We start from the raw sequence: 24869 nt of genomic DNA on the forward strand, positions 1-24869 counted from the left end.
GGTGGGTGAACAGTTTATGCATTGGTTCACACAGTTATGTCATTATTATTCCCTACTCTGGCCCCACTAAGAACCCATTTTGCTTCGCGGTACACTGCATTCTCTGGCTGAATGCTCCCCATTGCGAGCTGGAAGATAATGTAATCACAAAAATGGATAAAACGGCTGAGCCATTTAATCACAAGCATTGGAGACAGAAAAAGCTTTGAACCCCGCATTGATGGGTTCGACATTCTGGATGATTATCAACAGGAATTTCAGTCCTCAAAACATACTTTTATCGCTTTATCCTGCAGGCGTGTGCGTTTCTTAAATGTTGAATGTGAGCCATCCTCGTGTAAGTGCTAGTCTATGAAATGTGTTGATTTGGTGGTCATGTCCAGTCTCTTTAATCCTTTTGTTTTCTTTCATAGAAAGCCTGTGATAGTATTTACCTGTAGGCTATATAGATGTTTACATTACGGTGGAGTTTTCATATTCTTTGCTGTACTCCATCTTGCTCCACATATCAAAAACATGCATCGTAGTTTAGTTTAATTGAAGACTCCACATTGTCCAGGAAGCTGCCCGGTAAACCCAGCCATAGTCACTCAACACAACATTTTTAAATAGATCACGGTCGATTCTGACACTAAAATAATTCATGACATGGCGTGCATGTAAATGTTGAAATAACAAACTGATTTTCTAGCTCTTTTTCTGCTCTACCCCGTTCCCCACTCTCACGGTAGCAATTAAAAATGTAGACTATCATTTTTATTTACCATGTAAAATTTAAAGGAGAAGAAAACAATGAAGTTACAAGTAGAAGCAGTTGAACTAATCATTTGGCTGCCGTGCTAGCCACCTACTATGTGTGCTTTCCAAGAAAAGGAGAATTGTCTTGTGTGATGCCACACAACAAACACAATGTGGATGGTTGCACACAGTATTTATTTACTCTTACTTCTGCATTGCTGGCAACTGTCAACTGTCAAGTGTCCCCCAAAGCGGAAGTCAACCCAAGCATATATTTTTTTGAAGAATATGTTCTATGCAGGCCCACTAGTTGAAACAAGGCAATATGATTAATATGCCCAAAGGGTCTGTGATGTCATTTTCAGCCTCCAGAAGTGACAAAATGGCCACCCCCAGTGATAGCTAAAAACGTGTGGATTTTGCATCTTAACTCAGATTTCATATTAATCATATTGCCTTGTTTCAACTAGTGGGCCTGCATAGAACATATTCTCGAAAACAAATATGTTTGGGTTGACTTCCCCTGTCAAAATGGCTCCTGACTGCGCTGGTTGAGCCAGGGAGTCACCAAATTTTACAGTAGAAAAATGTCACTGGATTATCCGCGGGCCAGCCCAGTCCCTTTCCCCCGTGAATAGGAAGGGTCCACTATTTACAGTAAATAAATTTAAGATGTATTTTGATTCACCAATTTTAAGAATAAACATCTTAATGAATGCAACAAATACCATACTTAGCCCTGCCTTACAGATTCCTATTCTAATCCACATTATTTTTTTGATGATGCAAAATGGGATCAGAGCGACCCGCCCAGAGCTTGTTATTGACGATGTCGTGTAGTATCAGAAAGCAAATTCCGAAAAACACGGCACCACATGTTCAAGGATGTACAGTACTGCTGGAATATTTAATGATGATTCAATAATTGTTGAACACAACAGCGCAAAAAAGTAAGTCTAAAAGGACAGTTTTGCATACGTTGGGCAAACTCAAGTGTCTAATTGTAACAAGTAGACTAGCTTTGTGAGTCAGTGTACTGCCTTGCTGATGACATCTAGTTGTAGAGCTGAAGTAAACTTGCCAACAGCGGTCACCAAAAAGTGGATGCAAGCACCATGAAAAAATACTGTGGAGTTTACTAAGCATTGGTACAAAACGGATATGTTTAAACGGGTGCACGCTACGCGTTGTACTTCTTGAGCAGGTCATTTTGCCAGTGCCTCTTGCGATCTGGAAACACTTTGGGCAAGCGGATCTTTTTGTAGTCATCAATGCATTTCTTGAGATCCTCCTCCAGCATCTTTCTCTCCTCTTCATCTTCATTCACCACAGTAGGAGGCCCTCCATTCTCTCGCGGGAGAAGCCGGGGCAGCGTCTTTAGGTGGAGGTTGGTTGGGCGCTGGGGGCTCTCGGCCGGAGGCGGAGTCGAGGGTGGACTGGGGGTAGGGGAAGGTTTGGGCGACGGCAGCATCTGGGTTGGGACAAGGGGGGGCGGAGGGCTGAGTTCGGGACTTCCCGGGGGAAGTGATGGAGGAGAAGGAAGTGGAGGGGAGAGGGGAGGAAGAGGGGAGTCAAGGGGTCGTGGTTCTTTTACGTCCGGCGTTGGGATGCTGCTACTTTCTGGGAGGCTTTGGGTTCGACCTCCATTGCTTATGATGCTGTCGCTTGTGGGCTCCGCTGGGGCCGATTCAACCTGAGGTTTGGACGTGGCCACTTCAGGAAGATTGCGGAAATCTGAAGTTGTGTTGGCCTTGGGAATCACTGATGAACCACCTGAAAAAGGAAAAAAAATAATGTTTTTTTTTTTTCATTCTTAAATTTTCATTATTCATTCAAAAGGTCTCCCAGAGACATACCTTGTGCACGGTAGTACTGATCAGAGCTGGACTTCTTTGAGGAACAATGACTTAAATTGAACTTCATTGAATATTTTGAGCGCTCCTATGAGTTACCAGCAAGGTTTTTATAGTTAACGGTAACTAACAAAACTAAAATTGAAAAAAACATTTTTGTTCATGAAATGCTTTTAGAAAAAAGAAAACTAACTGAAACTACATCTTACGTTTATAAAACTAACCATAATTGCAGCTAAAATGTCCTTAGTTTTTATCTTTGTCAAACAATATCCTACATCAGCCTTGGTGGTTCATTATAAAAGTAATTATTTTGGTATTGCTTACTTTATTACACAATACTTAGTGGCCTTAACCTTATTTCTTATTATTTTGTGCTCAACAAATACCCTATATATTTAAACAAACAAACCAAAACTAATAAAAAATATTCTAAAACAAAGCAATTTTGAAAAATTAAAAACTAATAAAAACCAACAACCCTGCTGTAAAAACTCATTAAAACCACCTGAAATTAAACAACAAAAGTCAAATAAAAATAAACTATAATGAAACATCCAAAACTATTACCTGGTTACCAGTTAGTACTTGGACAATAAACATCAACAAGTTTTTACTGCCAAATCCCATTGTTTTTCAATTTGTATAATTTGTGTAAGGTACAAGACAATAACACTTTTAAGCCTTTAAAATTGAAGTTGTACCAATTATGACGGCCTCATTTTTCATGAAAATACCGCATTGTAAATAAGATAGTCGATATAATCATACGGTACAAGAAATTACAATGTGGGCAGATAATAACTTTAATTATCCATCCATGCAGCAAGATTATAGATAATGAATGTGTTTAGCCTTTTTCTAAGTCAAATAAGAAAAAAACATATTAATCGTGATTGTTTTGCTTGCCTAATCGAAGCACATCATGTGGCTAGAAAATAAAAAGGATGCTTTGTCTCTCAGTGAGGGGGGAAAAAGGGAAGACATTAGCAGGGAAAATAACTCACCAGGGAAGAAAACTGAAACAAGACAAAAGGATTGGAGGATAACTGCTTGTGTGTGTGTGTGTTCACCACACACCAGTGGATGGTGTGAAAACCTCTCGCCGAAGCCGAGTGAGACATTTTTCAAGATAGGACGATTTCTCACCTTTGTGCGAATAGTTGCACGTTGTGTACGTTTTCCTGTTCAAAACCGAGTTGTGCTCCTTTTTTGTCGGAAGCAATGAACATATTAAACTGGAATGATTGTCGGCCTGGCCCTTGACCATTTTCAGAGCAGATAATTGGTATGTACCCCATTAACACATACACAACTTCATAAAAGTTGTCTTTCTGCTCACTAGCCTGATGTATTATGCTGATACCCACAAAAACAACGTGGATTACCAGTGCTGTGCGCAAGCTAAAAATATTAGCTCATGTTGCTATTAAGTCAATGCCAAAGAGGTCAAAATAATGTGTGTGTATTTTAGTAGTCAATTTGACCACTTGGTTTTAACTTGCTGCCGGACTTTAAAGGTACCTGCCAAATCAAGCCACATCACGTTCATAATTGTCTTGTGTCATGTTTAAAGAAGGGAAATCAACCCTAACATATTTTTTTCAAGAATATGTTCCCAGCAGGCCTATTAGTTGAAACATGGCATCCTGATTAATATTGCATTTGTGGAATATGAGTTAAGATACAAAATCCACCCCTTTATAGCCATCTCAGGGGGCGGCCATTTTGTCACTTCTGTCGACTGAAAATGACATCACAACTATTCAGGGCTCGACCAATCACGGCTCAGCTTCAGAAAACAGGTCAGCCGTGATTGGTCGTTACCTGAGCCCTGAGTAGTTGTGATGTCATTTTCAGTGACAAAATGGTCGCGCCCAGAGGTGGCTAAAGCAAGAGGATTCACTCTTATTTCACAAACGCAATATTTATCAGAATGCCTTGTTTGAACAAGTGGGCTTGCATAGAACATATTCTTGAAAAAAATATATGTTTGGGTTGACGTCCGCTTTAAGGCTGCTGAGGACTGTTGGACAGTTCTGTTTATTTCTGTGTGCGTGTCGAACTTAAAATTTGAAAAGATTTTAGGGGAAATTCTTATTTATAGATCTCTTAAATATTTCTTCAAATGCTTTTAGTTTGGCACACAGGGGAGCCACTTCTTGACAATTGAAGATACATTATAATTTTTGCACCATATGGTCAAATTGCACATATTGCTCGGAAATCACATTATAGTCTATCTTTTTACATGAAAAAAAAACTTGTAGGTTAAACCGAAAGGATTATTTGCTATAAGTAATAAAGCCAATTTCATTATTTTAATTTGGGGCCACTTGAAAGAATTTGTTTAAAAAATGAGTTTACACGATACTCAAAATTTCAGGTTGCACTAAATGAATTATTTACATGAGTCAAAGCTCAGATGGTGTCACAGATTTCTTACATTTTAAACGTTCATCCATTGTTTCATTTTTCAGTGTACATGTACAGAATATCAAACACCTCTCAGTGTGATTCACATGCAGCATGACCATATTGTAAAATGAATACTTCTCTGTCAGTGTCACTCAGATCCGAGCTTTATTGATACAGATAGTGGGTGAATATGTCATTAGATTGCGCGGGTATGTGTTCGGATTTTTCTCGTCGGCCCGCGGTGTCCCAGCACGCTGAACGATAACGGCAGCGCCGCATGCATACTGCGCATCCAGTCACATGACATTCAATCATACGTGCTAGCTGTGGAAGTATATGAAAATCCACGAAGCGCTAATCTTGCGCCGCCTGAGAGCCGAGCTCCCGCAAAGGCAGCCAGGTACTCGATAACTGCCTCAACCAATGTGTGAAATGACACACACGCAGTGTCCCCGCTTTTCCCTCAACATCAACATGTGACAAAGTGCACGAGCCTGAGTGCGGCCCATCTTATGTGTTTGTGCAATTACGCGTGGGCACACGTGTGGGCATTTGCATTTGAGGCATGATGTCTCTTTGTACTCTCATTTGAAAGTGGGACAGATAAACAGAAAGAAAAGGAAAAGGAAGGTGGGGAAGGAGGAGCTGGCAGGAAGATGTTCTCCACCCGCTGCTTCAGTGCACTCAGTGCATTCCAAATCTGCTGTAATGAATACATGTGTTTGAGGATGCCTGGCCGTGGGAGTACGGGGGCTTAGCAGTGTCGGAGGAATAATCCATTGGGGGATGGGCTCCATGATTTTCTCCATTGCTAAGCCTTGTGGAGGAGAACAGCGAAACAGAGCACTCAACCTTTTTTTTTTTTGCTCCCTCAGGCCACTTCTCCGGGGATGTATGCAAAAGCCAAAGTACTTTCTCACACATCTACTCTGGAGCTCTCCCATCTGTGCAATGTGACACATGGCTCCGCTGCCATCATTATTGCTATTAGCAGCTTCAACATGTCGGTGCGGCTGACATTTAGCACCTTCATGTCACAAAAAGTCCTCCAGAAGGTTCGTTATGTTGTTCATCTGACTGAATGTACTCAAATAGGGCTGTAATCATTTGCTTACTCCGAAGCAAGAACAACCACTGCTCTCACACTCTCAGCGCACAGAAAATGTACAGTATACAGCGTCTAAAAAAAAAATTCCAACCTAATCTGGATTTGCATTCTGTATTTTCATATTCTCCTCATATGAAGAAATTGAAAAGTTTGGTTGATGGAGTGGGAAAGAAAAATGTGACAAAGACTGAAACGTCATGTGATTATTGTCCCACATACCTTCTTTTCAGTGATAGTAATTCGTACCTTACTAACACAACACTCCCCTTGAGCGGGGCTGGGGGGGTCTTTGACAGGTGGAAAACGAGCAAAAATAGATGGTCGATAGTCGCAATGTGTTTGACAGCAAGTCAATTGGAGACACGGCCATCTCACCAATCCCCTCATAAACAACCTGGCAAAATGACCCCGATGCTGAGTGAGAATATCTCTGCAGAATAGAATGTACATATGAATTGTTGATGGCCAATATGTCGTGCAATTACCATAAGTTATTGCAGCTCCAAGCTGCCTTGCGTCATCAAGCACGAGCTGCTAATGATCACGCTTTGTCTGGCTCAGTCCAGGGCCGTAGCTAGTCCTTTTGAGGCACAAAGCAATTAATGATAGAGAGGAGACGCATTTAGTCCAGCCACCTATGCTATTTTACGCTCTACGCACGGGATCTGTCTGTTAGCATTAAGTTGATGTTTGCTTAGAGAGAATTATATGGTTTGGTTGAATATTTTGGTGTTTGCGTATATGTTTATTTTTTTGTTGTTTTTGTCACTTTTACAACAGTAAACTTTAACTGGGAGTGACCCCCCCCCAAACAAAAAACAGCATTGAGAAAGACACTTTGCCTCTTATTTGGAGAATGGTGCCAGTAAGTGCGTGAGAATGCTTGCCAAGGAATACTTTGATTTAAATGTCTGTTTTAATACATTTTGATGTGTTTAACAAGTTTAAATGTCTTTAAACATGTATGACGGGTACAACTATTTGTATCAATATTTTTATGATCTCTATAGTGTAGATTTTCATCTACTGCGGGTGGGTCAGGAACACATCTTATGGAAGGAAGTATGGTGACTGGTAAATGTCAAACATCTTTGTTTTTTTTGTTGTTTTTTTTTCCCAGTTACCAGTAATAGAATATGTTACTCATTCTAATTTATCCTTTCAACACTATCCAAGCCGTCCAACTAATTAAATTGGTTCTGTAGTAACATGAATGTAAGTTTGCAATCAGCATACACTTTTACATGACTAACAACGATGCGACACTATGCATGTTGTGCATGTTTGAAATTCACATCGCCACATTGTACACAAATGACCAGTAATTTAAATGCGAAGCAGACAGACACACACGCGCGCGCTTTCCTCTATTATGAAGATAAAGGAACACAATGCTAATTAAAAAAAAAAGGTGCACCAGCAGCTCTGTCTGTGCTGGCTGAAAAGGATGAGCACTGTGTTGAATGGTGGCACTGTTTGAAGGGTCATTGCACAACACAATGCTCAGTGGAGGTCCACATTGTATCGTCTTTCGGGATCAGCCCTCAAAATGTCAGTCAAACAATGGAACATCTCAGAGGACCGGTACTCTTACACGTAAAATGTTGGCAGTATTGGGGCACTTTTTCTGAAACGTGGAGGGAAACTACAAATGGGGAGGACTGGGACCACAATGAAAAGAAACAAATATTGAATTGGAAAATTAGAAGACTAAAGCTATTATGTGATTAGAATAAAGTCAGACTATTACGAGAAAATCATTCGTATTTTTTTTTTTTCAGGGAAAATGATAATCATTGTACTTTTAAAGCGGAAATCAACCCAAGCATATTTTTTTCAAGAATATGTTCCCATCAGACCCACTAGTTGAAACACGGCATTCTGATTAATAGTGCGTTTGTGCAATATGAATTAAGCAGCAAAATCCCCCCTTATTCAGCAATCTCGCGGCCATTTTGTCATTTCTGTCGACTGAAAATGACATCACAACAATAAAAATGAGTTATAACTACCAAGAAATGGGTTACCACAACTTACCAGGTTATCAGTATAGATGTGGTTAAAAATGATACAAATTTTATTACCAACATTGTCTAAGTTTTTGCCTGTCCAAATCCAAAATTCAACTCAACCTGTTGGGTCAAAATAATTGACCCAACGTTGGGCAAAAGTAACAAAATTTGCTCAAAATCCACAGCTACCCACCAAGTGAGTTAGGAAAACAAGCCCATTTTTTTTGTTTGTTTCAGACAAATGAAGTGAAATCGGATTATTTCCTTCTCGCCACGGTAACATTAAGGCCCCAAAGGAGGCCCCCACCCCCACATCACCACCACCCTGCCCCCCGTGTGTACCCAATCCTAAAAACCACATGTAATAAGATAGGTTAACCAATAAGCAATCACTTTGGAAAACATGCATGTACCCGGGGATAAGTGTTGTGACCTGACGACAGGGAGGATGGCAAACACAAGGCTCACATCATCTCCATGGAAACGTCACTGTGGTGTGAAGGAGGCAGAGCTAAAGTGGATTGTTACGTCTCTAGGAGCGATGCGGAGACCTCTCATCCGTAGCTCGAGGTCGTACGTACGGTGCCTTCCACAACATTTTGCCACGTATTAAACGTTTTACATGTAATTATTCAGCTTGTAGCTCACCTATCTTAACATCTACTTTGTGAAATGATCCATGTGCTTGGCCTCACCACCTCCAGACTTCTCACTGACAAGCTTTTCTCTTTGATTACCATCAGAGCATAAACACGTGGGCGTGTAATTAGACGTTTTGACACAACACTCTTTTCAGCTAAATTTACACGCTGAAGTCCCCTGCATGAAAAATCCGCCGGTGTGTACTTGGGAGCCCCTGAGCAATTACAAAGCTGTCAATCAACATAATGTCGAGGAAATGAGTGACAAACAGCAGGAGAGGCGGTGGCACCTGCCAAATAGGAAGAGCAAAGAGGGAGGACCGAGTTGGGGGGCCTTGAAATGAACACGGATGCTCGTTATTTATAAAACTAATAAAGCTTCTCAATGTAGCACCCACCGATGCCAGTAATGCGTTACCAAGTAACGTGCTTCTCAATAACAGCGGCCATTTTGAGTAAACTGTTAATCAAACGCGTTACTCTATCTAATATTGTAGTTGCACTTGCAACACAAATAGTAGTTCACAAATAAAATAAATGTGGTAAAACAAACCCCTTTACTGTCTGTATTAATAAAAACTGCATCCTTAAACATTACTCTTAACAATGCACTTCCAATAAGGTATTGGCAAAACCAGTTGTCATTTTTATGTTAAGCGGAGTTGTCGGCCTCTTCTGAAAGTAACTAATAAAGTAACTTGTAATCTCATTTAGTTACTTTTAAAATCAAGTAATCAGAAAAGTAACTGATACTTTAAAAAATCAAGTCATCTGAAAAGTAACTATGATACCTTTAAAATCAAGTAATCTGTAAAGTAACTAAATTACTTATTCAAGGTAACTGTGGCAACAATGGTAGGACCAAACCGAAAAGGTGACTCCATTTAAAACATTTGGACCAAATTGATTGACATGTTTCATGTGTGTCCAAGGTCTTCTGTCCAACTCCCCCCGAGTTGAAAACAAGGGGGGGGGGGGGGGGGGCGAACATGACTGCAACACCAAGGACAAAGCTGACCCTTCAGATTACTGATAATTAGGCAGGCAGATTAGACGCCCAGTCTCCAGATGGCTGAGAGGTGAATCCCAGCCTCGCAACAGCCAACACTGACACATTTACGGTACAACTTGCCGCTTACACCTACACATACCTTTTGCGGCGTAACATCTTTCACAAACTGCACACAAGTTCACAGTCAGCATAGATTAGAATAAAAACTGCTAAATAAAATAAAATCAAGTGTTGGCAGTCTGGGTAGGAAAATAATCCCGAGTGATATCTAAATTGTGTTCAAATGCTGAGAGATCCTGCAGTCCAGACCCATCCCCAGACCTCAGCCTTAAGGGGTGCACATGAAATGCATCGGGGGGCCCAGTTATTATTAATACACTACAGACACTATTTTCTCAATATTTTTATGTTACTGTAATCTATTTGTTTTCACAAAATGCCTGGTCTAACCTTTTTGTGATATAACTTGGACAACGCTTTCACATTATTTTGTCTTTTTCCCCCCCTCCCTCGTCTCTTTCTTTCCCCTTTCTCTGTTGCTGTTCTTGTTCATCTTGACATTGTCTACGACCTTACATGTCTCTAATTGCCTCTTTATCACAAAATATGCATATCCAGCCGGCCTAAATCATTCACTTTGCCTAATGCTATGCTCGGCACAATTTTAAATTTCACTTTATCACACGTTTATGGTTCATAAGGGGCGAGATGCAATATTGAGGACGAGCCGGGAGAATGTATAATAAAGCAAATGCCAAACTCGGCTACAAACCTTTTGTTTGCGCTTTCTTGAAATGGTTTCCTTTCTTTATCATTGTAATGATAAAGCTGACATTTGAAGCTTTTTTTTTTAAGGTCATTTCCAAGGGTCCTAGAGATTTAGTCCCCTCCATCAATTCTCTGCACTGCTTGTCCTCATTAGGGTCGAGGGTGAGCTGGAATTTATCCCAACTCACTTTGGGCAAGAGAGACACAGCCAAGTAAAGACAAAAAATACAAATAAATGAGTGTTGTATACCGTTCGGTCCCACAGACGTTTTTATTTCACCGATCACCACGCTGTGTGTGTTGTTTTTATTTGATGTTTTTTTCTTTATTTGGTGGCGTGTCTGCTTGTGCAGCGCCTGTGTGATGTCTACATTAAGTTCTTGACGCCGATCGGCTGTCGCCGACGAAGGACATACTGGGACCATGTGGGTCGGCTAAATATGCAGAAGGGAAGTTCGTTAGGCGATGCCTAGCTGTGCAAGAGGCGGGGTACATCCTGGACTGGTTACCAGCCAATCGCAAGGCACATGACTATAGACAAACAACCATTTACTTTCACATGCACACCAATAGACAATCTTAAGTGCACATTTTTGGAATGTGGGAGGAAGAGGTCCCCGGAGAAAACCCACACAAGCACAGGAAGAAGATGAAAACTCCACACAGAGCCGAGATTTAAACCTCTTGGCTGCGAGGCAGGCGTACTAACCAATAGCTCACTGTGTGCCTGTTTGTAAGTTGTAAAGTGAGTACCATACCATTTATTTAATAAAGTCTTTTCACCGAGGATGGCAAGGTGACTCACAGTTCTGGGGTTGCATGTTAGAATCCAGGTTCTGCCTGTTGTATGTGTTTCATGTATTTGTATTTGCAGAACTGGGCATTCCGCCTATGTGACGGACCGGTCCATCTATCCGCCTATGATGGATGCCCATTTTGTAGGCGATAAATGGGAAATTAAAAAACAAAACAAAAAAAAAAACGGAATAAGCATAGTTGGAAGCCCAGTTTATCGTCTCTTTGAGCGGTGATGACTCAATGGCTGCGGCGAGGCTTCCGTTTCCCGGTGGCCACAGCTGAGGCTTTTGGACAACTTCTAGGTCCTAAAAGGAGACAAATTTAGTCTGGCCGCGGTCAGGTTGAACTTGGTAGACAGAAACGCTAACAGAAACCCGTTTAAAATGATAGTCAGACCGGCCTATTGGCGATTACTATTTGGGCCGGCCGGACAAAAAAGTGGATAGACGGACCGCCGTCTAAGGGTACCTTGGCTGCAGGCGGAACGCGATAAACGGACTGGGAAATTTTAGGAAAATGCCCAGCTCTGTATATTTGCTTAATGTACATCATACATATGTACAAGTATATACGTACAGTGGACTCCCTCCATTTTTGGTGGATAGGGACAGGGCCGGCCCACGAAGATCTGTGCTTAAGCACAAATGGATTGAAAAAAAACAACATATTATTATTATTAATGTTATTAATAATAATAATAATAATTGTTTTTTTTGTTTTTTTAATCCCAACAATTCTTGTAAAAAACAAATAAATGTCCAATGAATATTTCCATGAACATATTCGGCTCAGATTCAGAAAACAGGTCAGCCGTGATTGGTCCTTGTGAGCAGTTGTGAGTTGTGTGTGAAGACGAAATGGCCGCTCCCAGAGATGGCTAAAAACATTTTGCTGTTTAACTTATATTCCACAAATGCAAAATTAATCAGAATGCTGTGTTTCAAATAGTGGGCCTGCTGGGAACATCTTGAAAAAAACATGTTTGGGTTGACTTTAAGAAAATGACTTTTTTGTGTGTACAAATGAACAAATCTTGTTTGCATTCAATGGCCCACATTTGTGGGAGTATTTTGTAGTATAGTACGATATCCCATAGAAAATCTTGAATCTGAAAGGAAACTAAAGGTGTTCTTACAAACTTGTTGGGCTGGACTCATTTATGCTGGGCACTGACCAGTTTCTCATATTTGTCGATTGAAAAAAAATTGTCTTCCAATATTTTAAAATATTTTTCTTTTTGATTATTTATATGAGATTTTCTTTCCCCCCACCGCCCCTGATTTTTGTGGGAAACATAGATTGAATGTTCATCAGCGTTTGAAGAATTTTTTAATGTAAATATCATTCATTTTTCTTCCTAATGCATTTCAATGGCCGTCAGTTATACGCAAATTTTCGCTTTTGTCCCACTCCCAATCCCCCACGAATAGCGTGTGTCGACCGAACATTACTACATTAGCTTTCACTATTCTGTTGACTTTCTCCTTGCATGCGGGCCAATATGTGCTTTATAGCAGATGTATAGACCATATGTTAAGAGAAGGAGATGTACCCATGCTGGAGGACATAGCAGTGCAGTAGGTACACATCTGGCTCAATGCCTAACTCACTAAAAATAGTGCAGCGCACAATGAGATAAAGATGCTCGCAGCCAGTGTCGCCGCACGCGGGTGCATGTTAGCTTACATGCGAGTGTGGGTGTCGTCATCCAGGCTGACATGCACTCTCAATGGTTCTGACCTCACCAACGCAACAAAAGCGAGAAGACCGTCCAATTGCGTCACGTTTTGACGGAGAAAATAATAGCGGTAAAGTACGCTTGGGGGTTTTCTCGCTCCCATTTCCGACATTATTTGTTCTCTCTCCTCCCAAGTTAATAAGTGGCAAAGATGCTTTTCTTATTACCGCAATCTCATGATTGTTACTGTCAAGAGGGACAAATGGCGCGTTTGCTTGTAAATGCATTATGAAAGATTACAAGGAGGAATGAAAAGGAGCAAGACAATCACAGCTCCTAATCGTTTGCTTCATGCGGGAGGCTAACTGCGCATCTTGCCTCCCTCTCTGAGTGCGTGTGCACGTGTGTTTATGTTTGTGTCGGAGTTGTGTTGGCTTCATCGGTGCCAGCTGCCTATTCAGCAGAATGGCAAACTGGGGAGTGCATTGCCCTCGTGTGGCCCCCGTAGCACTCCGAGCACTGAGCAAACATAGACTCCAACCAAAAGGCGGCTAACCTGTTCTCCAACGCCAAAGCAGAAATTGATGGAATACTGGTCGTAAAGTTGCAGCTGAACAATTTGAGGGGGCCATGAATAAGCAAAGAGACCCAGATGGTTGCAGCTGAACGAGCAGCATGCTGACATCTGATGGTGCAGCCACTTTGAGATGTTCCTAAAACAACACAAAACTGAGATGTTTGTTCACAAAATACAATCTGGTAATTCCACTTTTACCAACGCACAGGGGGAGTTTATAACTCCAAAATTCCATCCATTTTTTTTTCTCTACACTGATTATCCTGTTCAGGGCGGTGAGGAGATGGAGCCGATCCCAGCTGGCTTCTCTGGACATCAGTACTCACAGGGCACATGTAGTAAGGCTCTATTTTTTTAGACAGCGCATCTGCTGCGGAGTGCAAATGCAGATGGATCCTGATTTTCGTAGCAACGCAAGGCTCGCTGCGCATGTTTGCCAATTTGGCAGACCAGTCTGTTCCTGCGAAATGTGCACGTCTTCTAAAGACTAATGTAACGCGTTACTTTTACCAGTCAAGGAATCCGACTACAGTTACTCTTCAAATAGCACAAAACCCGTCTCATGTTTCCAGCGCGTTGACGTGTCAATATCATACCACATAAACAGCAATGGAGGAAGGAGAGAGATTGTTTTCAAATGCAGTCACTATTTTGAGTTTGTGTCAGCTAAAAACAGCATCGCACACTGTGCTGTCGACAGAGTGTTCTGTAGCCTCAATAACCCTACGTCCAAAAAAACACGGATCGCATTCAAGCCGAGAGAGAAAGTCCCAAAAGATTGGCGACTGCAGGAGATTCTCAAATTCAATCGTTATATACAGTATATAAAGATAATGCATGTTAGAAACATTCTGACACGACAAATATGTCAAGTAAAAAAGCCTGCCTTTAGTTCATATTACGCTAACTCATTCACTGCCATTGACAAATTGACTTTTCACAGTCCAGCCATTCAATCCCAGGAATTTATTTATATTTTTTTCAAATTTTTTCAAACGTTAGGGTAAAAGAGGGTCTGAAAATGTATGGCAGTGAATGAGTTAAGATGAATGTAACTATTAAAGTAACTTGTAATCTAACTCATTTACTATTAAAATCAAGTCATCAGTAAAGTAACTCGGTTACTTTTTAAATCAAGTAATCTGTAAGTAATTGAGTTACTTTTTCAAGGTAATTGTGGCAACGATGCCGCTCTCCGTCAAGCTGGGCACCTTGCAAAGCAGAAGAAGTGTCTTGGAGATGCGCATGGCACAGTGACAGGAAGTCGATCTAAACCTTACACCTCCTCAGACCTTTCTAAGAGGTTTTGGGTGCCGCTTGTGATGCCATCAAAAAAGTGTGCCAGGGTGCTTGTGTGACATTTAAGAATGTTCAAATCGTATTTAAAGCATTGTCAGTAATGTTAATGATGGTTTTATGATGTCAACAGTTTGAGCCAGTAATAACTCAATTTTGTTTTTTATTTTGGCGATGTAATTCCACGTTCGGCCACTAGGTGGCGGCACACGATCATGTTCAACACTGTAAATTTGAAAGAAGAAGAGAAATCAGGAAGTCTTTCACACTCTGCCTCATTTTTGCTGAAGAGATAAGTAAGATATTGAATGCGTTTTATGCTTATAGAAAGCAACAGCTGCAGGTTCATTTTGTAATGTACATCTTTGGACATGATTATTGATCTATATCAGGGGTGTCCAAATTCGGTCTTCCGGTGCCACTATCCTGCATGTTTTAGATCGGGCGTTTACCAAATGTGTCCCTTGTTCAAATTTCCAGCACCTGGCATAAAATTAATAATGTGTATGTAAAAAAATTTTTTTTTTAAAAAGCTATTGTATATTTCACCAGAAGATGGCAGCAGACCTGTGGTTGTGAACCTGTCGCTGCATGACCTTTGTGTGGCCCTTTCCAGCCGGTTTCAGAGATACTTTAGCGAAGTAAAAGTAAGTTGACAAGATAGGGCCGTTGCTTCCGGGACAGTTGGAAATTGCCAGATTTTTTTCACTGAAATACAAAACAACTGCATCTGCCTAGTTTGCTAAGAGAGTGTGGCTGTTTTCAATGTTCAAGAGTCACGACCAGATCAAACTACGACAAGGTGACTGGTAACGAACGCCGTGAAATATTAAAGCAACTGAAATCTGAATGGTCGGCCCCCACAAATTTCCACCCCACGAAATCTGTCGCTCTTTGCAAAATTTTGGACACCCCTGTTCTAGATGTTTCCCTCCTCCAACACACCAAATGATCAAAATGATCAGGATAATTGGCAGGCTTCTGCAGAGCTTGCTGATGATCTTATCATTCGAATTACCACGGATTTTACTTATTGCGGGGGTGGTTTGGAAAGTGGGGGTTTACAGTACTGTATGTTATTGTCCTAAAAATATCAAGTTTCCCACTCTCTGGCGGCATAGTCTGATTGTAAATCAATATGACTCGCGTAACATGCAGAGTAATCGCATAGATCTATGTCTGTTTGGTGTAACACAATCACAGGCCAGTTAGTTTGAGCCCACTTCCTCTCTGAAGATTAACATACAGAAGTGCTTCTTCATGCAGGCATAGCTTAGGGAGAGCAGAGACTGAAGCACCAAATTCTTTGCAAAACGCTCCCCCATCCCCACCTCGCGTCTCTTTTTTATCTCTTTCCACCTCCTCCTCCTCTTCCTCGGCCCACTTTCCAGCCCCCTTTTCCCTTTTGATGTACATCCCTTCCTGCTCTCTCCTCTGCTATCCAAATAGGGAAAGCGCTGACCCAGCTGGCTGAGAGACAAGGCGATCATACGAAAGGCGCGCTGCCATGTGGATGACAATGACAGCAGGGGGAACATGACGAGGGGCAAATCGCCGCCGGGATGTAGCGAGAACAGACTGGTGCTCGGAGGGTGCTCCACTTTTTTTTCTTTTTGCCTTGCAGTTTTTTTTTACAGCTGAATCGTGAGCGGCAATGCTTCCCCTGGATGCCGTTTAAATGGAACATGCAAATCTAGCTGTTGCGCAATCGGCAATCAACGAAACAGTGGGGTGGGCAAGGGGCGAAATTTTGTCGGGGGTTGACGCTGCTCGCTCGTCTGCTGTTGAATGTCGAGTCCCGCGACGGCTCAAGATTGCGAGTGGCTAAAACACCAGGGCCCAAAATTTCACACCTCAAATATGACTCAGCATCTTTGTGCTAATGAATTACCTAAAGTAGCCTCACATGAATTTAGTAGGAAATCCTACAAAAAGTTCAGCACTGCAACAGACCTGGCAGGCAACCATTTATCTGTACATTTTTTAATACCGCTTGTTCTCATTGGAGTTGCGGGTGTACATTACCCTATCCTAGCTGATTCAGACATTCAGACCTGTGGACAATTTAGAGCGGGTGGGCAATTCATTTTGCAAAGGTGCTTCATGAGAAACTGGAAACCTTGCCGAGGGCCAAGTCAACATGCTCACCTCAACTTTGTCAATAAAGTGGACCCCAGCTATTTACGGGGATAGGGACTGGACTGGAATCCGCGTTTTATTGATGCCCATTGAAGCACATTGGAAAAAATATAGCTTTTTTTTAACCCCCTAAAAAAATTTTTTTTTAATGCTGATAAGCATTCAAGGGCAAAATGGGGAGGAAAAAAAATAACATTAACGTATTGAAAAGGAAAAACTGGAAAAAAAAAAGTGTGAATATGCCAATCTGTGGGTTCCGAACGAGGGTCGACTGTATTTTTTTTTTTTTAATCTATTTAGACAAAGCATATTATCTTGTTTCAATAAATTGCTACGTGTGTAGATATGGTACTTATTCTTATATTTGGAAATACTCATTTGAAACAAAACTATAAGCAGTCATTCAAATTATATCTTTAAAAATTTGAATATTAATTTTGTGCACCAACAGCCAACTCGTATTGATGTTTCACTCTAAAAACAGTCAGGTTATTTCATTAACCCAATTTTTGGATCGTTTGTGTTGGGTCAAAATTCTGGGTTATTTCTTATAAATTAACCGAATTGTTGGTTCAAATGAACCATTGGGTTATATGCCAGTAATGTTTTATGTTGGGTCAAAAATCAACCTTACAGGCCCATACACAGGTGCCAGATGTACACTTTAATTGAGTATGACTGCCGGCCATGACAGCCACCGACATACTGTTCATGTCTACACACGCAGCATCGTGGTCAAGTCAACGACACTTTTTGGATTTCTTCATTTATCACACTGTTTTGGTAAGTACTTCACACATTGTAATGTTTTGAAAACAAGTTGCTTGTGACTGAACGTGTGTGTTGGACAGGACGAGTGCTGAAATTGTTAAAAAAAAAACTTGCTTGGAGATTGAAAACTGTTGAGCGCAACTCTCCTCAAGCGGTCAATAAACGTCAACGCACTTTTCAAGAAGGACCCACAACTCAACACAGCACATGTGTGTGGCAGTTGTCTGGTGATGACCGCAAGGAAGCAACGCTTGGTTTAAAGAACTGAAATAAATTGTATACCATTTTACAAATTCATCTATCTCATGCACTGATTTTCATTTCCTGGCGGACAGCCAATCAGAGTTATTGTCACTGACACCACTTTGCAGACTGCCGTTGGTGTCTTATTCATTCAATTCATATCTAAAAAGCGCCATGACACAAAATATATGAATTTGCCACAATTCTAAACACTACTTTTTAATTTAGATTTGTTCTCACTTCCACCATGAATGTGCTGAACAAAATTCTGAACACGTATGCGTTCTACTTTATGAAACCATGACCACTGAGGACCGCACAACAAACAACGACCTCCCTGCCATGTTAACATAAGCATATCACTGAGTAGGCTGAGATGAACTTTGGCTGCCTCGTGACCATGCCTGATGCCGCACGCATGAGGACCGATTAGTGGGCCGGACTAAAATCCACTTCTGCCCTTGCTTAATCAAGCCCTTCAAACGTGTCACCCCTAAAAATGGGCGTCCGGCCGGTCCGGCCCCGGGACAGAGTGCCTAGCTCTGACCAAATGTACATCATCCCCTACTGTTATTGTTGCCGAAATTATGTCAACGTCAGGATTGATGTACCTGAAGATAAATACACATTTTTTGAAACTTTCACTTGTTGTTATTAATACATTTTTGGGGAAGGGGTGGTATCCTTAGCATTATAAATAAAATGAATAAATAGATAAAATAGTGGAATAACCCAATTATTTGCATTGTTTAGAGCCAATTTGTTGTGTTCATTTAACCCTAAAAGTTGGGTCAAAACTGAATAACCCAATTTTTTGGTTCAAATCGACAAAAGTCCTTTTTTAACACAACAATTGGGTCAAATTTAACCCAAAAATAGTTATTTTTGACCCAACTGTTTTTAGAGTGTAGTCACGACTCCCAAATATATAGATAAATTAGTTCATATAATATTATTGACAGTGATGTAAAGGTGTACAGTGATGCCTTATAATACACCCAATACGTGCGGTCTATAAAACTGTAAAATTGCATTCAGTATCATCAGGCCAACTACCACTACGCCACCATGCCTACGGTCATTTTTTTTTTTTTTCTCAAATCTCAACAGGTCATGTTTGATCTTAGATTACACTGTTTAATTTACAACCAAAGCAGTTAGAGTCCATCATAAAAATCAATACTTTAACGATTTTTTTTTCTTCTGGTAATTATACTATTTACAGTGTTCATTTTAGTATAAAATTCTACTGAATTGTGGTTCAGCGTGCTGCTAAATGAGGTTTCCCTCATTGGCGTGTGTGCACGAGCACAATGACAGAGGAATGCTGCCTGTTTGCTTTGGAGGCTTTGGAGACACTGCAGGCATAATACAGTCTCATTCCCAGAGGACTCTTTGTTTTCCAGGAAGGGAGCCATATGTATTTGCAGCCCTTTTTTGTTGTTTTCTCATTTGTTTGTGTGCAAAGCTGATGAATGTTTTCATCTCGGACAGAGAGCTCAGGCTCAGCGTGGAGAACTGCTCGTGTGTGATAATCTTGTGTTACATGAGTCAGAGGTTTACGAAAGGATTTATCTCACCTACATTCACCACCACGTAAGTTGTTGTTGAAGTGGAATATAATATCTACTGTTTTGCCTGCTGCTGTTTTTTACTGGCAGCACACAAAATGTGAGCAAATTCAGGAATTAAATGAATGAAAGTAATCCAGCCAACAGTCTAAAATTGAGGTTATGTAATCTGCTTTTTGACCTACTGTTTCTCTGTACTTTATTATGTCTCTGATGCCGTATTTCACAATCTGTTGGAAGTTTTATTGCCCCCTCCCAACACTTTTTTATGCATTTCTTTGCTATTAAAAACTTTATGCTTGCTGTATTAATCCTGTGTAATGATTTTGCGATAGTTGTCAATGTCTATAGAATTTGCTCTACAGTATATAAGAAAAAACTGTCCTTACTTTACTTAGTGTGAAATAGTTTTTTTAAGTCACATTGTCAAATTTGTAAAAAAAAAACAAAAAACGAAGATGGTGTCCAAAGGTACATCTTAATGGTTGACTAAATGGGACTGTACGGAGGACTAGTGGTTAGGAAGCTAAAAACAGTTGGGTCAATAATAACCCTATTATGGGTCAGAAAGACTGACCAGACTTGGGTCAATTTGACCCAGATTTTGGGGTTACTCATTTAAACCCAAAAGTTGGGCCAAATGAAATTTACACACAAAAACAAAAAACCTTTTGGCTAATTTTGTGCAAAACAACCCAGCCTTTCAGGTTGTTTTATTGGTCATTCTTTTCACACAGGTTTTTGGGTGAAATTAATAACCCAAAAAGTGGGGTCAGATTGTCAGTTGAGTGTAGGTTATTAAAGACTCAAAGTTGTCCATAGGTGTAAACATATCACTCTAAAAACAGCTGGATCAAAATTAACCCAATTTGGGCCAAAAATGGACGGATCCACTACTTTGGTCAATTTGACGAAACTGTTTTGTACAAAATAACACGTTTTTGTGTTATTTTGTGCAAAGTGACCCGATTTTTAGATTGTTTCATACAAAACGACCCAGAAGGTAATTGAACCAAGTAGATCAGGGTTGTCCAAACTTTTTTCAAAGAGGGCCAATGTGGCTAAATGTTGGTAAGGTGAAAATGTGTGGGCGCTGACCATAGCAGCTTCCATTTGCTTTACGGCGTTCATTACCAGTCACCTTGTCATAGTTTGCATGTTTTGTCTCGGAATGACTCTTGATATGAAATGTCACAGTCTCTGAGCAAAATAGGCAGACACAGTTGTTCTGTATTTCAATGAAATTCCACTTGTCCTGTAAGCAACGGCCCTCTCTGTTAATGTTCTTTTTCTTTGCTACAGTCTCTACAGTATTTTAGAAATGCGCTGGAAAAGGCCACACAAAGGGCCTGCAGCGAGGGGTTCATCCTGACACCTAACATGACTTGAAGAGTGGTGTGTTCGGCGAGGCAGAGCGCATTTCCGAAAGCACCCGAGAGTACGGCCACGGGTCTGCTGCCATCTTCTGGTGAAATACAAAATAGCTTTTTTTACATGTGCATTTTCCACTGTGGTCCATAGTACTGACGGCCCACACATTATTCATTTTATGCCAGAGGCTGCGGACCGATGGAAATTTGAACACGGGCCGCATTTGGCCCCCGGGCCGGGCTTTGCACATGCCTTAAGTAGATGATTGGTCCATTTGGACGCAGATTGGACGGATTTTTGACCCAAGAGTGTATGAATGGAATTTTCTTTTGTCTACACTTTGTGCCCTGCAATTGGCTGGCGACCAGTCGAGGGTGTAACTCGCCTCTGGCCTTGTCACCTGGGATAGGCCCCAGCTCACATGAGTTCCTTATGATCACAAGCAGTATAGAAAATGGATGGACTGCATGTCTATTTTAATTGGTTTAGTTTGCGACACAATTCTAATACAAAAAAAGACCCAAACTAAATATCCTGCTGCTTGCGCTGAATGTCGTCAGTGTGATTCTGAGACAACATTTATGATCCAAAATGCATATGAAATCGAAAGAACATCCTTTATTTGACAAATCTTTTAGTTGAACACTTCATTTCAGCATTTTCTTTGCCGACGAGTCCAACATTTCGATGCGGATGTCCTGCCACAAGTTTCACAGCAAATGTCAGACAAAAACCCTGAAGACTCCCGGTTTTAAAGTCTTCACACTAAATGTAAGTTAATATTTTGCCAGCATCTGCGCTTTAGCTATTTTCCCAACTGTGTGTTTTCAGCTGTTGCTGCAGCTGTTCTGACGTAGTCTGAGGTATGTTGACAATTTGCAGACATTTCTTGAGCAGTGGCTTCGCTTCAGCGGAGAGAAATCACCAGATTTGGGACGACTATACAACGTAATTCCGCCGTTTCCGTTTAGCTAGTCACTTGAACTACGCAACAGCTTCAAACAATACTGACATGAAACCACGACGTGACCCACCGAGGTGAGGTCGAAACATGACACAGTCGAAGTGGTTATCGAGCGACGGAATGTTAACAAAACTACAAATATTGAGCAGCGTGGTACAAGTGGCGCAACGCCCTCTCCCCCCTCGGGTCCTCCGCTAGCCTAGCGTGGGTGATTAAACTACTAAAAGGCCCGTTCGGCACAATCAACGTACACTCGACGATGACCTTTTTGTTGTGTCCGCTAGGTCTTTTCATATTCTGCCTTTCATCACTTTTGAGCAGTGGAAAGGAAACACTAACAATCCTTTCGATATGATTACACTGTCTGTGAAAGCAACAGCTGACAGGTCTGCTATGGCACAATCCCAGTTGCATGACACAGGACATAATATCGCAGGACATGTTGCTTCTTTTAGCGCTCACATCTCCCTCCAGGCTTATAAGAAGTCCAATTACGGTGGTGATTTATTTCAGAGGAGAGGAACCGAGTTGAGCCAGGGGAAGGAAAGTTACACAGTACAAGATGGCCACTCTTTTGAAGCCCTTTTTCTTAACGCCCGTACTCGGGGCTTGTGTTTGAATAAAGTTAGATCATAGAAAGAGTTGTGCTTCACTGAGGCAGATGAAACATGAAGAGGGGTTGTACATGGAAGGTCCGTCCCCTGCAGGGTAAGCTGCGGTGCGGTCAAGACGACAACTAGATGAGCTGGGGGGGCGAGGGGGGGGGGGCTCAAGCTGAATGGGTCTGTGGACGAGGGAGAAGGTGGAAAGAGTCGCTAGTGGGGAATTGTTCATGGGAGGAATTGCGAGGAGCCCGAAGCAGAACATCTACAGCACAATCTACTACAGAGAAGGCTTGAGGCTGGTAGGGGACACTTGCAGACAAGGTGGTGGTGGTGGTGGGGGTGGGGGGCGGTTTCGATAGCGTCACTCACGGTAGAACACATATTCAGTGTAGCTGGTCCAGATCTTGTCATCCGTCTGCTCGTGGGCAAAGGCGCAGGTGCCCGTGGAGTTACAGGCCACCATGTGGAAGCCGGCGTCGGCCAGCTTGTCGAAGGCCTGCTCCAGGAAGGTGAATTTGAGATAGTAGCGGGACGTATAGCGCTCCGGCGGGCGGTCCGGGTCGCGGCTCTCGTTCAGGGTCTCCCCGAAGACCTCTTTGGCCAGGCACGTCTTACCGCAGACCATGATCCGGGCCACCCGACGGAATTTGGCATCGGTGTGGCTGTCGCGGCCCAGGGTGTACGAGCCTCGGTAGCCGATGGTGATGAAGCCGGACCGCTTCCCGTCCATGGAGCTGGGCACTAGGCTGGCGCAGGCCGCCGCTGCGGCGCCGAGCGACCCCAGATTCCGGGCGGCGTCCACCCCGGGCGAGGCGTCCTCCGGGTCGCTCTGACAGCCGTCGTCGCCCAGTGAGTTCTGCTTGCTGATTTTGGGCGCCAGTTGCTTGACCAGCTCGGGCAGGTTGAAGAACTCGGCCTCCCGCTGTAGCCGCCCGCGCTCGGGGAAGTGGTCTGGAAGGACCAGCTGCTGGTCCCGCATGTAGTCCAGGATGTAGCGGAAAAGGAAGCCATCCCGGTCCACAAAGAAACGTCCTTTGGTGTCTCTGGCCAGTCCTTTGGCTGACTTACGACTGAACATCTCCCACAAAAGAGAGTCTGGCACACTTGTGAGTGTGGAATAGCGGGTTATGTACACCTGACCGCCGACATTCAGCTCTATGATCTCTGGGAAGGGTACCTCCTCTGCGGATATGCCACTGTCTGGTAGAGCCATGGCTGACTTTTTCCAAATGGACGAATGAAAGCTCACTTGGCAAGACCTAATCGATGGACTGCATAGGCCCAAAAAAGTAGCAATAAAAAAAATTTAAAAAAGGAAGGAAGGTACACGCCGTTACGCACGCACTATTCTAACAACAGCAGCTTTCACCACAACTACCAAAACATTGTGCATTTCAGGCTCGTTATGTGAAACATATATCCTGCGGAAATCCTGCTTGTGTTCGCAGAAGAGGAAACGCAAGAATTTCACAACTGTCCATAACGACTCGGACGCGTGTCTCTGCGCTCGTCCTCGCCAACTTCAATGAGGCAATCCATAGTTGCTGAGCTCCGTGGGCGTCCCGTTGACGAAGAGCCACAAGATGAAGACGACGCTCCACAAGTAGTGAGACACGAGGAAGGTGTACAGGAAGAGCTGAATGGTTTCCATCACTACGAGGTGATCGGCTGGTTCGCTCACTGCGCTCTCCCTCTGCATGCGCGTGTCACACTGGAGCTCTTCTGCGGCTTAGCGGCGCATTATTCTAGAAACTAAACCACGCCCACACGCAATGACGCGCGAGCCGTCTCCCCCGACCTCCACCCCCACCGCCCTCCACGTTCCCCAAACCGCCACGAAAACTTTCTTGTAATCAAGATCTTTATTTATTTGTTACATTTGATCGGATTCAAACCTCATGCACCGCTTGTTTGTGTCCTTACATGTTTATTTTACAGAGCAGTTCAGAAACATATTATCTGCTAACATGCCGAAAACTGACATGCATCGTAATAATCTGTGTAAATCAAAGATTTGCCTGATGAATTTGAAATCTGATTGGTTAAATAAACAGTCCCTTTGCTAAAAAAAAAAAAAAAAAAAAGATAAATTGACCAGCACTGAGCACAACTGATTCCGAAGCCCCTAAACTGGCATTGACATGGCACAGAGGCAGAACATTGGTAGGAGCTGTCTATGGTATCTGTTTAAATCTTGGATATTTTTATCACTACACCTATGCTGTCAATACAGGTTTTAAGATATTGGTAAACACTTATCATGCTAAACCTTAATTGTTTGCAAAAATGGAAATGAAATGAATTTA

The 24869-nt window shown here is 42.1% G+C and overlaps 1 protein-coding gene across 1 annotated transcript; it reads right to left on the reverse strand.

Annotated features, from left to right (window-relative positions):
- Positions 1-1626: 1626 nt before the first annotated feature.
- kctd12b (potassium channel tetramerisation domain containing 12b) lies at positions 1627-24293 on the reverse strand. Its single transcript, XM_086023918.1, has 2 exons — positions 22933-24293; positions 1627-2511 (listed from the first exon to the last, which is right to left on the reverse strand). Exons 1-2 carry the CDS (start codon positions 23774-23776, stop codon positions 1919-1921), a joined length of 1437 nt encoding a protein of 478 aa, XP_085880044.1. The 5' UTR covers positions 23777-24293; the 3' UTR covers positions 1627-1918.
- Positions 24294-24869: the final 576 nt, after the last annotated feature.

The sequence above is a fragment of the Filicampus tigris genome, chromosome 2 (assembly GCF_054856515.1).
Source record: "Filicampus tigris isolate MCC_2025a chromosome 2, RoL_Ftig_1.0, whole genome shotgun sequence".
Taxonomy (NCBI): domain Eukaryota; kingdom Metazoa; phylum Chordata; class Actinopteri; order Syngnathiformes; family Syngnathidae; genus Filicampus; species Filicampus tigris.